Genomic DNA, 18238 nt, shown 5'->3' with positions numbered 1-18238 from the left:
CCAGCTCAAAGGAGGAAGCTGGTAGTCAACGAGGTGCGAAAGCAGGAGGAGAGGATGAGGTGTATAAATGCCATTTCCCAGGTCAGGCAGGGAGAATGGATGAGATGGGAGAGTGTGGAACAACGCAAGATGCGCTGTCAAGACCTATGGTCAATGGAACAGAGTAGGATCAGTTTTCTTATCAGGTCAACATATGATGTTCTCCCATCACCACAGAACCTAAACCTCTGGGATGTCCTTTGTGTTCATCACCTGGCACATTAAGGCACATTTTGACAGGATGTAAGGTGGCTCTTAGCCAAGGGCAGTTTACTTGGTGCCATGACCAGGAACTGCAAAGTTTGGCTTTAGCATTGGGAGACAAGCGTAACATGACCAATAAGTTGCCACCTGTTCTAGCAAAACATTACACACAGAAGACAATATTCCTCCGCCCAGGAGAGCAATCACCAAGAATAGGTGTTAAAACCAGTTCTCGCCCAGGACAACTGGAAGCTGCTTGAGGCTGGAAAATACTGGCAGATGTTGATCAACGGCTTATTTTTCCACCTGAGATTGCCACCACTAACCTTCGACCAGATATTGTCTTGTGGTCTGGATCAGCACGCCTTGTTCACCTGATAGATTTAACAGTGCCATGGGAGGATGCTGTAGATGAGGTGTATGAGAGGAAGAAACTGCGGTATGCTCATTTAGCCACTGAAGCAGAACAGCGAGGATGGAGTGTCCGGGTTTATCCAGTGGAAGTGGGTTGTCGAGGATTTGTGGCACACTCTACAACCCGGTTTCTCAGAGACGTCGGATTCAGTGGCCAAGAGTTGCGTTACACAGTGAAGAACTTATCTGAAGCAGCAGAGAGGAGCAGCAACTGGCTGTGATTGAGACGAAAAGATTCTGGCTAGCTGTGTACAGGCCGCCACACAATACGGTTTCGAAGAACTCTTGAAAAACTTGAAGAGTCTGTTGGATTATTTGTATAGTTTGCATAGTTATAATAGTTATTACAATCCCGTGTACTGTATTTTGCGTGAATGAGGATTTGTGTTGGACAGATATTGTTGTGTTTTGCGGTAGGTAGTATGCCATCCGGAACCGTTGTTACTGAACCTGCTTTAACAACGACAGTGGGGCTTCGACAGCCTTAGTCAAACGGGTTGGTGCGTATGGTTGGGTTGCGGTGAGATTGTGCCGTTAGAGATTGTGGTTAGGTCACATCAAGTGTTTATGCCACTGAACTACGAGGAAGGAGCAACCTCAGCAGTAGAAGGGATCTCAAGCACAATAGAAAGAAAGAAATGCTAATGTACAGGTAAGTAATCTGGGCTGAGTTGAGTGGGGGACGGAGTGGGCTGACTCTGGGACGCCAGAATCACTGTTGAGCCCTCTTGAGGTGTTGTGGGCTAGTCGACGAAACACTGAGGATGGAAGGTGCCCACATGAAGACCCCAGAGATGTACCCTACTCATCTCAATCCAGACGGTTGTCACGCTGATCCGCTGGGGAGACCGCACTGTGGTTGATCCCCGGAGCTTTGTGTGTGTTGACACGCCAGGAAATATACTTCAGCCATTAACACCAGACAGAAGGATATTCACATCACCATATGGAAGGAAGCGTAACTGGATGGAGACGCATAGGTTACTGTAAAGCTACGTCTTAGTTGGTGCTTATCTTGGCGAAAGCCGAGTGCAAATCAGCATGAAGTTTTAACATCTACTCTCATGTAATGGAAATCATGTGAAAATACTTTACATAAATTGCTCACTTAGAAATCAAACTCAATGTTTTGAGAAACAAATCTTTTTGATCCTTGCATGTCTGTATATTTTGTAAATATATACATGCATACAAGTCAAATCACCTTTATTTCGCAGCAGCTTCACAACAGTAAAAAAATCTAATTCTGCTGTAAAGAAGGTCTATGTTACACATATTCCGTTGTGGTTTTCTTTAGATTTGTTTTCATGGACTTTTAATTTGTTAAAAGATACAATATAGTTGTTTTACATTTTTCACATCTGTGTGCAGTTATGTGGCTAATCATTTACAGTTTTTCTGAATTGCTAAAACACATTTCTTGAAACCATCACTCACTTTTCAAAACCTTAAAGTGTAAGTTGCAGGTTAACCACCACAGCCAATTAATGTGTAAATTAAAGTGCTCTATATGTATATATTTAATTATTTCTGTCTTAAAATGTGTTAAAATAACATTTATTGGGGTTTCTTCGAAGGTAGCGTGTTTTTTCAGTTACTGGGTGATGACGTCACAAGAGGAACTCGCAACCCATACTCTGCTAGATTCTTACTGTATTATGGCTATTTGGAGAACGACTGAGGATGTGGGAAACCATCAAATTCTTTATGGACCACAGCCCTACAATTTTTAACCGGTCAGGCGTGAGAGAGGGGAGCCATGGCACTCAAAGAGTTATTAATGCTTGGTGTGAGGAGAATTAGTGGAGGGTTGGCCAGGTGTCCTGGTGAGTATTAGTAACGTTAGCTACGTTAGAGCTAGTCTAGCCTGGTGCAAACTTAACCCGGATAATATAACGGAACAAGCAAGTCTTTTCAAAATATTGCCGTCATGTAGAATAGCAAGGAGGGACAACGACTGAAGACATTATTTACTTACAGTAAGTCAGTCCCAATCAGAGCTGTAACGTTAGAGATGCACACACTGCACAGGCATCAATCGCTAGTCTCATCGACGCCTCAAACGTCATATAATACCCTTCCTCAATCCACGTGTTATCAATTTCTCACGATTTAATTAGCGATGTTTATTGTCAGAAAAGAAAAAGAGAGATCGATTCCCCATCACTGTGTTTGTGTGGGCTATGCCACCCAATTGAATCAGCAGGGGAGAGTATGTGCTGCCGTGAGGTGAACGCGTTTTGGAGTTTAGTGGAACAGCTCGACCTGCGACCGGCTGATCTGACGTGCCTGAACCCGTTTGTTTTGCGAATAGCTTATTCTCATTTCAGGCAGGATCACGGTCCCCTTGAAGTCAGCACACACGAGTATGTTTACAGTTGAGTTATTTTATCCATAATTTTTTTTTATCAAATAAAACATACAACCAACTTTTCTGTAGTTATGTAAGGCATCTATAGCTGCTAGCGTACGGTAACTCTACTAGTGAGTTCCTCTTATGACGTCACGCCCCATCTAGTGGAAGGGAGCAGGAGTGGTTAAAACCACTGTTAAAAGTGCCAACTTTTCATATTATATCAGCATTTTGGTATAAAAAAACAATGGTGGGCGGTTCTTATCTTTATGTTTAATAAACACATTGCATTATCTTCGTGAAAAATTTAACCTGCAACTTACACTTTAAACACAAAACCAAATTTTCAAACCACATTCAGAGAACCTCTGACTCTTCTGACAAAATCAAACAATTGCTTCAAAACCATTTAATCAAACACAGTTTTTCTGAATTTCTAAAACACTAAACCCCATTCTCTGCAACTGCAAAATCAAGGTCAGTGAGAGAGATTTTATTCTACTTCAGCATCATGTCTTCATGTTGGGTATGGCCTGAGGACTTTGTCCAGATCCAGCCTTGACAACATGCTCTTCTCCACACCTGCTCTTCCTCATCCTCCTCTTCTTCCTCCTTGTTCACCAACTCTTTTACAGTACTTACTGTATATTGTTTCCATCCATTATTGGTATCAACATTCAGTGCAACATTTTGAGTCCATTTTGGGACTCTGAACTGACTTTTTATTATTGGTTTGGTCACATCATCAGAAATAAGTGTAAACAATTTTTAGTCGCTGTGTGTAAACGATGATAACTGTGTTGTAGTTGTGTTAAACTTTTGCCTGCCTGTGTTTAGCGTTTTGAACATAAGTGCATCACAGTGCAAAATGTGTATTAGTGAGTGAAAAGTTTTGAAAAAAGAGTGCATGAGATTTGCAAACAGTGTTTTAACTACCTGAACTTGTTTAATGTTGTACAGAAAGGGTGATTTATTTGACAAATTGGTTTAGGCTATTGAGAATTTGGTTCAGAGAATGGGGTTTAGTGTTTTAGCAATTCAGAAAAAACATGTAATGGTTTGTGTGTAGTTACTACGCAAAAACACCATTAGACGAGTTAAAATAGTTTTGAATTAAGTGTTTGCTTTTGTGAGATATGTGTGACGGTTTCCATCTTGTGTGCATGTTTTGAGGTTGTGTGTGTAGAGTTTTGAGAAATGGAGTCATTTCAGAAATTGTGTGTAAGCAATTTTTAAAAACTGTAAAAGACTATTTAGTTGATGGCCCATTTGACCTCCCATCAGTAAAAAATATAATTTTTCCTCAGTTTCACAGACAAGGCTTAAGCTAAGTCCCAGACTAAATGCATGTTTGCACTGTTTTAACTGAAATCAACCTGCACTGACATATCTTGAAATATGTCAATGCCATTCTTTTGTCTCAAGATGCACACCAGTAATGTTTTTAAGGCACTTTTATAAAAGCTACTTACATTTTTTAATTAAACTAAGGCCTAATCCTAAACAGGATTTTAAGTTTCAGCTAAAATGGCCCAACACAGAGAAAGAGACTTATGACATTTTAAACTCTTCTTTTAAGCAACATTTTTTCGACAGTTTCTTTTTTTTAACACTGTTAAAATTGACGTTACTTTTTTAGATGGCTACAGATGAAGATTTTGTAATAATAACTCAGCAGGACCTGGAGGATATTAAAGATTCCATATCTACTCAGGATCTCCCATCAGCGATAAACACAATCAAAGAATACCTCAAAAAGCAAGATCGTGTAGAACTTAACATTGGTGTGACGGGAGAGTCAGGTTCTGGAAAGTCCACGTTTGTCAATGCATTCAGGGGTTTAGGGGATGAAGAAGAAGGCTCTGCTGAAACTGGCCCAGTAGAAACCACCATGGAGCCTGAAGTTTACCTTCACCCTAAATACAAAAATGTGAAAGTGTGGGATCTTCCTGGCATTGGAACACCAAACTTCAAAGCCGACGAGTATCTTAAACTGGTTCAGTTTGAACACTATGATTTTTTCATCATCATTGCTTCAGATCGGTTCAGAGAATGCCACACTCAGCTGGCCAAAGAGATCATGAGAATGGGGAAAATGTTTTATTTTGTTCGTTCTAAGATTGACTCAAGCATTGATGCTGAAAAGAGGAAGAAAAGCTTTGACCAGAAAAAGACACTGGATACCATCCGGGGGGATTGTGAAAATGGTCAGTTATTAAGTTTATAACAATGATTTGAACAACAAATGGTTTAAGATGTTGTTTAAAATTGTAACATTGAACAAATCTAGTTTACTAATGCAAAAAAACAACAATTATAATATTAAAGATTATATGGTACATAGCCTATTTATTAGATATAATAATTATTATTATAAAATATTTAATAAATCTCTTTTGTACTTTTTTTGTATTTTATGATGCCCTTCCTTGTTTCTGTCTATAGGTTTAAAACAGATTGGTATAGAGGATCCTGTCGTGTTCTTGATCTCTGGCTTTGAGCTCGGCAAGTATGATTTAAATCAGCTGCAGGAGAGGATGGAGAAAGAGCTTCCACAGCATAAGAGACGTGTGTTGCTGTTGGCTTTACCGAATATTACACTGGATATTAATGAGAAAAAGAAGAAAGCTCTGGAGGAAAACATTGGAAAAGTAGCCTTGGTGTCTGCTTGTTTGGCTACAGTTCCTCTTCCTGGTCTTTCAGTTGCTGTGGATTTAGTCATTGTCCAAAAAGAGATTGAAACGTACTACAATACATTTGGTCTAGATGATCCATCCCTACAGAAGCTCTGTGAGACATCTGGGAGGACCATTGAGGAACTAAAGAGTCTGATGAAGTCTCCTCTGCGTGGTGGGATAAACCTAGCTTCAGTATTATCTTTACTGGGTTCTGCAGTCCTGTTTGGAGCTGAAAATGCAGTTGAGTATGTTGTGAGCCTCATACCCATTCTTGGCTCTGTGGTGGCAGGAGGGATGTCCTATATGACAGTCTCAACAATGCTGAAGAGAGCTCTGGATGACATAGCAGAAGATGCCAGAAATGTGCTTATGGCTTCAGTGGGAACTGCTGTGTAAACATGCCAGAACTTGCCAGGATAGAAATTTACATGTAGCTGCTACATGTAGTTTTTTTTTTTTTAACTTGCATTTGAGGGGGGAAAAGTACAGCTCGTTTTTATTTTTTATTTTTTAGGAGTAGCAAATTTATGTGTTAGTTTAATAAACGCAATCTTGAATTTCTCTTCATTTTGGTCTTTTGTTAATTTATTTTTTTCAGCTGGAATAAATGTACATGATATACTATAAATTTAAATGATAGTATGTTTGGTTTTGGCCCTCTCTTCCTTTTAATTTACTTTTCGCACCCGTGGGGGATGTGGGTGTTTTAACACCCACACTTTTCCCGGTGAGAGGGTTCAACACCCACACTTTTTCTGCAGTTTTTCCGCAGTTTTGCACAAACGCCTGACTACAGTCGCTCCGTTTCTCTGGCCGCTCTGTGCCTGCGCTCGCTGCGGCTGCCTCCTCTCCCCCTCCCTTTCAAACATGACACCGGCTTTGAGTGTGACCGGCTGATGATTGGCTGTTCTGCCTTAAGTCCCGCCTCTCTTGGTGTGTTAGATTTATCGGTCAGCTCGCGCTGAGGAGGCGGGAACTTATTGTTCTGGTTATTTATATCTCCCTTTTCCAGGTACTTTGAATGAGTGTTTATGCTTTCGAAATTTTTAAATAAGCTTGATATGTTTTTGGGAAGATGTTCTGTTTATGTTTTGTTGACATGTCGAGTGTTTTCGGTAATATATTTCGTTTTTTATACTATGCTAATTGGGATATTGTTCAGCAGCTAGCTAAATTCGGTTGGTTGCATTATACACTACCGGTCAAAAGTTTTAGATATATTTTAAAATAAGTATCTTCTGCTCACCAAGGCTGCATTTATTTGATTAAAAATACAAACAAAAACAGTAATATTGTGAAATATTATGACAATTTAAAACAGCTGTTTTCTATGTGAATATACAGTGAACTGTAATTTATTCCTGTGATCAAAGCTGAATTACAGCATCATTACTCCAGTCTTCAGTGTCACATGATCCTTCAGAAATCATTCTAATATGATGATTTTATCCTCAAGAAACATTTGATTATTATCAGTGTTGAAAACAGTTTTTTACATTTTTAATTCATGATGCTATGATGAATAGAAAGTTCAAAAGAACAGCATTTATCTGAAATCTAAAGCTTTTGTAACATTAAACACTACCCTTCAAAAGTTTGGGGTCAGTAAGAATTTTAATTTTATTTTTGGGGGAAAGAAATCAAATTAATCAATACTTTTATTCATCAAGGATGAGTTAAACTGATAAAAAGTTACAATAAAGACATTTATAATGTTAGAAAATATTCTATTTTAAATAAATGCTGTTCTTCTGAACTTTCTATTCATCAAAGAATGTTGAAAAAATGTGTACAACTGTTTTCAACATTGATAATAATAATGAATGTTTCTTGAGCATCAGATCATCATATTAGAGTGATTTCTGAAGGATCATGTGACACTGAAGACTGGAGTAATGATGCTGAAAATTCAGCTTTCATCTGAGGAATAAATTACATTTTAAAATATATTAAAATAGAAAACAGTCATTTTAAATTGTTTTTTTTTTTATTATTATTATTGTTATTGCTTTTTTATCAAATAAATGCAGCCTTGGTGAGCAGAAGAGACTTATTTTAAAAACATAAAAAATCTTACCGATCTAAAACTTTTGCCCAGTAGTATATGTATATATATATATACACTCACCTAAAGGATTATTAGGAACACCATACTAATACTGTGTTTGACCCCCTTTCGCCTTCAGAACTGCCTTAATTCTATGTGGCATTGATTCAACAAGGTGCTGAAAGCATTCTTTAGAAATGTTGGCCCATATTGATAGGATAGCATCTTGCAGATGATGGAGATTTGTGGGATGCACATCCAGGGCACGAAGCTCCCGTTCCACCACATCCCAAAGATGCTCTATTGGGTTGAGATCTGGTGACTGTGGGGGCCATTTTAGTACAGTGAACTCATTGTCATGTTCAAGAAACCAATTTGAAATGATTCGAGCTTTGTGACATGGGTATTCCAACCCAAAATTTTTTGGGGTATTTTTATTTAAAGGAATTAATTATAAAAGCGATTTAAGGGAATAAAGAAAAAAAAAGCTTATTGTATTAGTGAAATAATTGTAACTATTTGCAAATAATATTTTATTTTTAATTATGCATGCATTCTCTCTAAATTAATCAAAGAAATTATAGCATATTTTCAATTCAAAAAGGCTAAATTTTGTAAATAAATAAAAAAAGTTGAGTAATTCGCGTTACCGGATACTGTCGGTAGTTGAACATTTCTATTGTAAAACAGTCAAATATTAAATGTTTTCCACTTACATTTTGCCAGGCATTCGTCCACTTATTTAATCATCACCAAACAGAGCGGTGCGTAATGGAGCGCATCAGAACAGCATCAAGAATATCAAATACATTGCAGTGAATCTTTTATTTGCATCTTAAGTTTATAGGCAATAATAATGACAGGTTTGCGAAAGTGTAGAACTCGGTGAGCTCGCGCAAAACACATCGGGTGTTTCTCAATATGCGTTCTTCAGCGATCTTGCGTCCTTGTGTTCTCGTTTTACGTCATCATTAACCGTCGAAGTTCAGACCCAATTCTCAAGAACGCAAGTACAGAGGACGCATGAAAGAACCCGGATGTGTTCTTGATACCGAGGATGCATCGAATGCAGACTTGAGCTAGTACTCGCCTGGTGTCCCAGAAGTCATTGCGGCCGGTTCCGAGTTTGTTCTTCCAAGCTTGGCAAGACCGGTCTCCACGAGAACACAAGTCCGTTCTCTGCATTCTTGGAATTGAGAAACAGCCATCTTCAGGACAGCGACTCATTTAAACGCCTCTGATTGGCCAATGCGTTCAACAGACATGTCAGTGATTGGCTACAATGCTCAACGCTGCCGTACGCCGTGAGTGCGCTACGGTTTAGTCTCTGTCTCGCATGCGTGCTCGCTCTAGATTCCGGGAGATTTTAACTAATTTGCGCCATAAATAGTGGTCCATCCAGTAGTTAAGAGCCTGAATTGTTTATAGTAATTCTGAAATTTAGTGCACACGAGTGAAAAAAAATACAGCACAGAAAAATGTCTAATTTAGCGTGAGATTTCTTTGTTAAGCGTGAGAGCGTGAGATTGAGGCTGAATGCGTGACTGTCACGCCAGATGCGTGAGAGTTGGCAAGCAACCCTGCTCTTCTATCAGCTTGAATCAGTCGGCCCATTCTCCTCTGACCTCTAGCATCAACAAGGCATTTTCGCCCACAGGACTGCCGCATACTGGATGTTTTTCCCTTTTCACACCATTCTTTGTAAACCCTAGAAATGGTTGTGCGTGAAAATCCCAGTAACTGAGCAGATTGTGAAATACTCAGACCGGCCCGTCTGGCACCAACTAAGGATGGCTGACGCGAAACAGTCGTTCCGAAGCTTTGCGAGATCCCGAAGCGCAGATGTTTCGAAACACTGATCCGAAGCGTGATTCGAAACACCCATGTCACGTGACTATGACCAAACGAAGCCTCGAAGTGTTTCACTAAGTGTTTCATCAGGTGTGGTCCGCCGAATCAGCGTTTGATTGACACGGTCGGGAACAAACCACACAATCGCACATCTGTATAAAAGTGAAATAAACGCATTTTGACCTCGTGGGTTTTTGTGAGAGGAGTTTGACTTTGAGGTAGCGGATTTTTGGTGATATAGTGACATAGTGCGATTTGATTAGTTATAGGCAATTTAGGCTTACATTTAAATTTACACAACACATTGACTGATGCTAGAGACAGACAGAGTATATAGTGACACATTAATAGATACATAGATATACATATAGACAGATTAATAGATAGATACATATAGATAGATTACAGATACATATAAATACATATATTATAGATAGATACATATATAGATACATAGATTATAGATACATATCTAGATACATAGATAGATTCATATAGATAGATAGATTGATTTGGATAGATAGATAAAATGGAGGCTCCCCAGAAGAGATGCCGTACATCTGTGGTGTGGGAGCATTTCCATTTAGAAACCCCAAATAAAGTGAGATGTGTGTATTGTGATCGGTATCTAGCCTACTGCAACAATACATCATCCATGATGCGCCATTTGAGGAGCACTCATCCTGCCATTTTGCAGGGTGCAGAGGATGGCATTCCCCCTGTAGGCTACCTAGGCCTGCTACTGACACTGTTGGGCCATCTATGCAATGTATGCATTGTTTGAATTATAATTATAATTGAAATATAATTATAATTGAAATATAATTACAACCTTTTGGGACACTGTTTATAAAGTCCATAGCCCAATGCCCTACAACCTAATGTCCCAATCACAACTGCCAATCATGTTAAAAATAGCTTCAATGTGAATATAATATAATATAATATTGTGTGAATATACATTTTATAGGTCTACATGAGTACCCAATATACTGCAGCTGATGCCACAGTGAAAGTGAAAAAATACATCAACGATGCATATTTGCCCAGAACTCATGATCCACTAACTTATTGGAAAGAGAGAGCAGTAATCTTTCCTCATTTGTATGTCCTTGCTAAAAAATATCTTTGTATGCCAGCAACAAGTGTCCCTTGTGAGAGGATTTTTCAAAGGCTGGAGAAATTATCTGTAAAAAAAGAAATAGGCTAAGTCCTTCCACAGCAGAGAAATTAATATTTTTTGAATAAAAATCTCTAAAAAAGTGAGACATTGTGGCTTGAATTATTTTATTAATATTCATTTTTCATGACCAAAATAACATTATGCACAGTGAAGAGCCTATAGGTTACAAGCTTCACATATTAGAAAATTATAATAATAAAAAAAAAATGTTTTTAATGGCTCGTCAAGGTTGTTTCAGATCAACACCTGCAAGTGACCACTAGGTGTCACCGTTGAGACGGGTGTCGGATTGATTCGAAGCCTCGAAACAATATGGCACATTTGATTCAACGGTTTCATTTGCTTCACGAGGCCTCGATCTGGCCATCACTACCAACAACCATGCCACACTCAAAATGGCTTAAATCACCTTTCTTTCCCATTCTGACATTCAGTTTGGAGTTCAGGAGATTGTCTTGACCAGGACCACACCCCTAAATGCATTGAAGCAACTGCCATGTGATTGGTTGATTAGATAATTGCATTAATGAGAAATTGAACAGGTGTTCCTAATAATCCTTTAGGTGAGTGTATATATTATTTATATATTAAAGATTATTAAAGTATTTCTGATTCTGATTCTTTAACAAGTCTACTGTTGTGTATTTTCACAACAGAGGTTTGACTTTTTCTAGTAGGCCTATCACTCATTTAAATGGGAAGCTTTTTATATCTTGTATGTTATACCTTTTGTACCTGTCATTTTATTCATCGTTTTTATTGCTAATAAACAAACCACATCCATCCCCCGCACTTTTGAAAAGCTTGCTACGCCCCTGCTCTGAATGACATAGCAGAAGATGCCAGAAATGTGCTTATGGCTTCAGTGGGAACTGCTGTGTAAACATGCCAGAACTTGCCAGGATAGAAATTTACATGTAGCTGCTACATGTAGTTTTTTTTTTTTTAACTTGCATTTGAGGGGGGAAAAGTACAGCTCGTTTTTATTTTTTATTTTTTAGGAGTAGCAAATTTATGTGTTAGTTTAATAAACGCAATCTTGAATTTCTCTTCATTTTGGTCTTTTGTTAATTTATTTTTTTCAGCTGGAATAAATGTACATGATATACTATAAATTTAAATGATAGTATGTTTGGTTTTGGCCCTCTCTTCCTTTTAATTTACTTTTCCCTTTGATAAATAATGCTGCAACATCACCTCTTGCTTGTCTGTTTACTCTTTGTATTATCATCATTAAACGTGTTGGAATTATACTCATCATCTTCGTCTGCTTTCCTGCAACCACCCGTGACAGATTTACTAAAAACGGAAATGTTTTTCCTACAGACGACTCCATTGTCAAAACGATCCCTGTTCACACGTATCCGCGAAAAAAATAAAAACGCTTTTCTATGCTGCCAGGCCAGTAGTTGGCGATGTCACTTTATAAACACTACATGTCTATAGACTGAACAAGCAATATGCATGCGCATGACATCACCGTTTTCACAAATTTCCGTAGATAACGGTCTCGTTTTCAAAAACTTGCACTTTGAAAAAAATATTTAAAAAGTTTGCATTTTCAGGCCCCCAGAACGCTGTTTTTCTTGCAAATGAATGAGCAAAACATTAAATTTTTAATTTAAAAATTGCCAATTAGGATTTATGTTTAATGATAGCAAAGGTCTTACATAAATTATGTTTAGAATCAAATAAATGTAGGGCAAATTCCATTCGAAAGGGAGCATCACTACTTTAAAGGGTGCAGGGAAGATATCCTATGGAACACCTACATGAAACTATATGTCACTTTCACTTTACTTTTAAAGGTAACATCAAAATTCATACTTTTTAGAAAATTCAGCAATTAAGATTGTTGTAGAAATAAAAGTTTTGGGTCAAATAAAGTGTATTTACGTCTGATGTTATTTTATCTGTTTAATGTCTATTGTCACACTTGAAAATATGAAGGTTGCAGAAAGGAAGACTATTGATGCAGCAGTCACTTTATTTAACAATAAACCAAAAAAAACAAACAAAAAAAAAAACATGCAGGGGCACAGGAGAATACTGGAATGCAGGAGAATAAAAACCAATTAAAAATAAACGAGAACAGACCAAGAACAACTTAAATTGAGGGCTATAAATAAACAGAGTAAACAAGGAGTGCCGCGTTATTAAACAAAAGAGATCAGGCCCATTGAACGTGTTAACTCACTTGCCATCTTTTATTGCACAACTATCTCACCCATCACAACTTCCCCGGTTCCTCCAGCTCCTCCTAGCCTCTGTCTCTTAAAGAGGCCCATAACAAACACATAACTAGAAAAATGCATTTTCGGAGGAACTGCGAAGTGTGCTTGCTCTGGTGCGGTTAACTAACGTTAGCAGGTAGTGGATAAGGGTGTGTTGAAGTTTGCTTGATCTGAGAATTTCAACAATAGTACTTTTTTCAAGATTGTGCAAAAAGGTGAAAAGTTATGTGCATTAAGAGACATGTCTGCAATGTAGACTAGTGCCAATGGCATTGTTTATGTGGCTTGGTTGTTGGTTTTGAAATAATTGGTTATGAATATACAGCAGAGAGTGGGAGTGTTTTGGGTGATGAAATAGTAGCCTATTGAAAAGAAGTTGACAGTCTTCATTTACTGTATCCAAAAAGCCAATACAAAACTCACCCAGCTGTTCTGTGGTTGAGTGTTCCCTTTGATTAGGAACAAATTATCTCAAATTAAGGTCTACCGTAATTAGCGATGCTTTGATTGCTGCTGTCAAGATGGTTGTCATCACCTACACAGAAAAGCTGATTTTTATAGCCTACCGTCAGTCCTCATATTGTAATTAAATGAAAAACGCTATCAATTTCACTATTAGCTTACTCTAGCGACGCAATCGCAACAACATGGATAACACTGTTTGGCCTTGCCTAACTTTATATGACATATCTGCCATATGCTAGAGTTACACATCCCGCTGCCATTTCAGGGCTTGAATTTTGGTGCGGGAATGTGGGGATTGCGCATAATTTAAACCATTCCCGCAAGGTTAGATTTTATAGTGCGAGAAATTCCCGCACAAATATATTCGCTTTATCTCAGAACAAATGATAAAAAAAAAAAATCACAGATGCGAGAAAAAAGATGTGAAACTGTCTTTTATTTTCGAATTTAATTCCTCAATCAGCGCTGGACCGGCATTTTCTGTCTTCCGCTGAGCCCTGGCTGTAGACAGATCATGTTTCACGCTGTCAATGCAGTGGTCTGCGTTGCGCTGATCTTATTCACACTATCGAGTGTAGGTGCAGCATTCTAACATTGAGTCATAATGAGCTGTTTGTGAAGAAATTATCCGCTTCCAAATTATGTAATTTTAATCACGAAATTGAAATATTAAAAAACAATTTGCTCTTTATGGTGTGCGAGTGATAGAGTGCGGCAGCAACGAACCAACTGATCAGCTTGCAGTGTTACAACATTGAATGCTTGGCCGAACAGCTGATCATAGCTGTACAGGGCGCCTTATTATTTTTCATCTCCATAAATATATCTAGTAGTAAAGCTAATGCAAGGGCTAGAAATCAATTAATCTTTTGCTGATACTTCATTGTCATCATGGAGAGCGCAGTTCATGGTTGCATAGCAACGACAGGCGCCACGGGAGAGCAAGCGCTTGTGGAAAGCGTTTATATACTGTCTATGGTGGAAAGGAGACAGCGGCGCGCCCCCGCTTTCCACTTGTCTTTACACATCTAAGGTGCGTTCCATTCGAAAGGGTCCATACCAGAGCCTGTCTACGGAGAGCCTTGGCACTTCCTATTAGCCCCATTGTATCGATCTTGGTTGCAGTTCCATTAGAATTCCACTGGAGGTGATCGCGGGCGAGTGCAGACTGAATGGGAGTCTATGGGGCTAGACGGCTAAATGTGTCTCTTTCACCCGATTGCCGTTGAGAAATCTCAGATTTTATTGTAGGTTTTGCAAGTTCAACATGGGTTATAGGTCGAAAGTTGAATGAACGAGTACTTATGTCCTTTCGATTTCTTACAGGTTGAGTTGTTGTTGCCCATAACACGCTAGCATTCTGCTAATGAACGCTGATTGGTCAGTGAAGGACTGATTACGACCAGAGATACCGCTTGATGGCATCGTGGCATCCGAAGCGGGACCAGAAACAAACAAAACAAAAACTCTTCTAGCACGTGTATTTACCTGTGTCAGCCTGTGTACCTGTGTTGTCGATGCCTCGAGAGAAAAGAAAGTGCAGAGTGCGAAAGCACCAAAGCGACTGAAGGATTGCCGTAAAGCAGTATCTCTGGTCGTACGATGTGTATGACGTCATTGACACTTTAAAAGACTTTTTAAAGCAAATAAGTGACTAAAAAATCTAACACCCAGCAATGTGTAATTTCTTTGCATCTCCTTTCGAATACAACATTCAAATTACTAGACAAAAAATTATATCCTGAGAAAAGTGGATTTTGTTGGGTATTTCGCCATGGACCTCCATTCATTCTGCACTCGCCTGCGAGCACCCCCGCATGGACAGAGACGTGTTACTGCAGCCAGTCCAGAAACCGGAAGTAAGCAGAGAGTGCCAATTCTCTTCCTATTAGACATTCTCTGTCCATACGCAGTGTTCACTGCTCCCCTACTCCCTGAGCACGATATATCAGTTGAAGTGGACTTCACTGACAATAACCGCTCATTTGAAACGCCCTGCAAACGTCATCAAAGAAAGTCAACAACGGGGTCGCGCAGATATGATATATCTGTGATATATATGATATGATATAACATAAATATATATAGGACTACATTCATATTTTAATTTTTATTATTATATTATATATTTACAATTATATTGCACTAATTTGTATAACAATGGCGAAATGTATGAATACTTACACACACGTTAGTTATGACCGTTCTGACTGGTGATGACGTGGTGCGCGAAATGACAGTTGGGTGATCATCGCTCTCCACTTCCTATGAAGTGATGTATCAATGTTCCCTTATTCCCTGTGCCGTGCGCAGTGCCCTTCGAACTGAACATGTTCGCTCCCTTCGGATTGGAATCTCACTGATGGCAGAATAGGCCTATGTCACACTTCCTGCTTCCGGAACGCAGAGTAGGGATTCAGAACTTCCGGTCAACAGTATTTCTCGATAAGGATTTAGATTATCAGCCATAATGTCTAAACCATCCGAGGTAGACTGACCACGAGCTATGAGGTTGTGAAACGAAGGTTTTTGCTCCTGTAGAAGCTATAAGTTCGTATGAAATCAACCTTGTTTTAAGAAAAACATGTTTTATCCGCGATCTTATGAAAAAAAACTACACTACCCACAATACTAAGTGTAGCAGCAACGTCTGCTGATTGGTCTAACTCGCTGTTACCATAGAAACGTTTACCTTACTGGCGAACGGCCCGCCGCTGTTGTTGTAGTGTACCGGGTTGCTCTGCGTTAGGATGTAGACAGCCATACCTCAGCTTTCACGCTTTTCCACTTGAGAGTTTTCATTTACCATCCGAACCACATCGTCATATGTGACTTCAGGCAGGATGCGGAGAGATTTGGTCCAGCGGTATCTATCGGACTCCGCCATTGTAAAAAGCTAACCAGAAGAGCCGTATCCCTACTAAAAGACGTACTTCCGGTCTTCAATTTTTTCGTGACATAGGTCTATACCCTGTGAAGTCCACTTTGCAGTCCACTTTACGGTCAAATGGAACGCACCTCTAGAGCTGATTTAGTTGATCCTACCTTTTTAGTTGATCTTTTGAGCATGTGACTGCGCGTTTCTCCTTGTTTTCTATTGTTATGTGCAGCATATTTCCCGCGCGCACAAACACAGTTAAAAAAACGAAATTCAGGCCCTGCATTTATTAAGACAAACCTAGTAAAAACGAATGCAGTCTATACACTGATTTGGCAGCTCTGTGAAATGTAATACAACAGTGCCACCTACTGTCTAAATGCATTAACATTAAAAGTGTGAGGTGAAACTCTTTTGCATAGACATAAGTAAATGGGTTTGTCAATTAGCCTGAAAGAAAAAAAAAAAAAAAAAAAACACAGATCTTGTGCATCCTCACATTGGAGTCCCGAGTTCATGTACAAAGTTTGGTTTCGATACGTGACAGAGTTCCTGAGATATGGACGACTTCCTGTTTGGCGACTACGCCGCCGATTTCGTTTGGCTGTGACGGGCAAACGCTTCCGAAAATCAAAAATCCTTATAGTAACTTTTGTGAGGCTTGGTCCAAGGATCATGTACGTCCAGTTTCGTGAAGTTCGGACCAAATTTGTGACCTGTGAAAATTTAGTTTCGCTTTCTGTTCAATTCAATATGGCGGACGAACGACATGGACTCGTGATGTCATCTTCGCGAGCAACTTACACCGGTACTGACCGGACGTTTTAAAGTTGGAATGGTGTCTCTGTCTCAAAGGGCCTAAGCGCAGGAGCTGGCCAAAATTTCTCTCCCGGGAATAATAATAAGAAGAAGAAGAAGAAGAAAACTTAAGAAGAACAATAAGTGTGCTACTTTCAGCAAGCACACTTAATAATCACACCACAAGGAGCAGGTGGAACAAATCAATCAAACAATGATTTGCCATGATGACTACAAGAACATTCTAGAAACCATGGAAACAAAAGTGAAACACAGGAAACAAAGATCTACAAACTAAAAGTCCATGAAAACAAAACAGAAACCAAACTGAATGTTATATCTATTCATTTGGCATTTGATCAAAACAAACAAAAGGTTTAAATATTTAAGTTATATTTCACATCAAGGTTGAATCACTTTTGCATGAACACCAGTTGTGGCACTAACATAAATTATGTTCAGAATCAAATAAAGGGGTAAAGGGTGCATTAGTGGTGGGAACTAAACTCTGTAGGACTGTGTTCCTCCATTAAATGAGTTTGACACCCCATGACTTACATTAAGCCATATGTCACTGCCACTTTACTTTGAGTCTAATAATGTAACATCTGAATACATTTTGAGAAAATTTAGCTGTTAAGATTGCAATAAAAGGCCTGGGTCAAATATATTTTAATTGCTTATTTAATTCAAATTTATTTTAACTGTGTACTGTCTCTTTATTTGGCATTTGGTAAAAGCAACAAGGTGATTTAAGTTGGGTTTAAATTGGTTAAATTCAAAGGTAACTTGCACCTCAGTGAACAAATAAATTACAAGGATAAGCAGTACACTTTGTACACCCGACGCACAGCTGACACACAGACGCACGTTGGTAAATTAGGGAATGAACTACAGCTCAGCGAAAAGAGGAGGCGTCTTCCGGCGCAAACGTTCCCTGGTGCTATATTACACTATTTCAGAAAACAGTTCTGCCACAGACAAGGTAAAACCTAGTCTAAAGTCAGTGGCACGTTATTCATGCTATTTTAAGGGCGCATGCTTGGCCATAATGTAGCGTGTGCAAAACGCGCATACACTTTGCTGCTCTCATC

General features: G+C 38.9%; 1 protein-coding gene across 2 annotated transcripts in view; it reads left to right on the top strand.

Moving 5' to 3' along the window:
• Nucleotides 1–11965, top strand: part of LOC311093128 (interferon-inducible GTPase 5-like) — a 31553-nt gene extending 19588 nt beyond the window's left edge. For both annotated transcript variants that reach the window (XM_084130274.1, XM_084130273.1), the window contains 2 exons: nt 4650–5217; nt 5456–11965. In XM_084130274.1, coding sequence (XP_083986400.1) covers nt 4650–5217; nt 5456–6084 — 1197 coding nt within the window. In that variant the 3' untranslated portion in view covers nt 6085–11965. The remainder of the gene's footprint in view (nt 1–4649; nt 5218–5455) is intronic.
• The last annotated feature ends 6273 nt before the right edge of the window (nt 11966–18238 follow it).

The sequence above is a fragment of the Abramis brama genome (assembly GCF_963993115.1).
Source record: "Abramis brama genome assembly, chromosome: 12".
In the NCBI taxonomy this organism is placed as follows: Eukaryota; Metazoa; Chordata; class Actinopteri; order Cypriniformes; family Leuciscidae; genus Abramis; species Abramis brama.
This window is presented reverse-complemented; position numbering and strand designations above follow the sequence as displayed.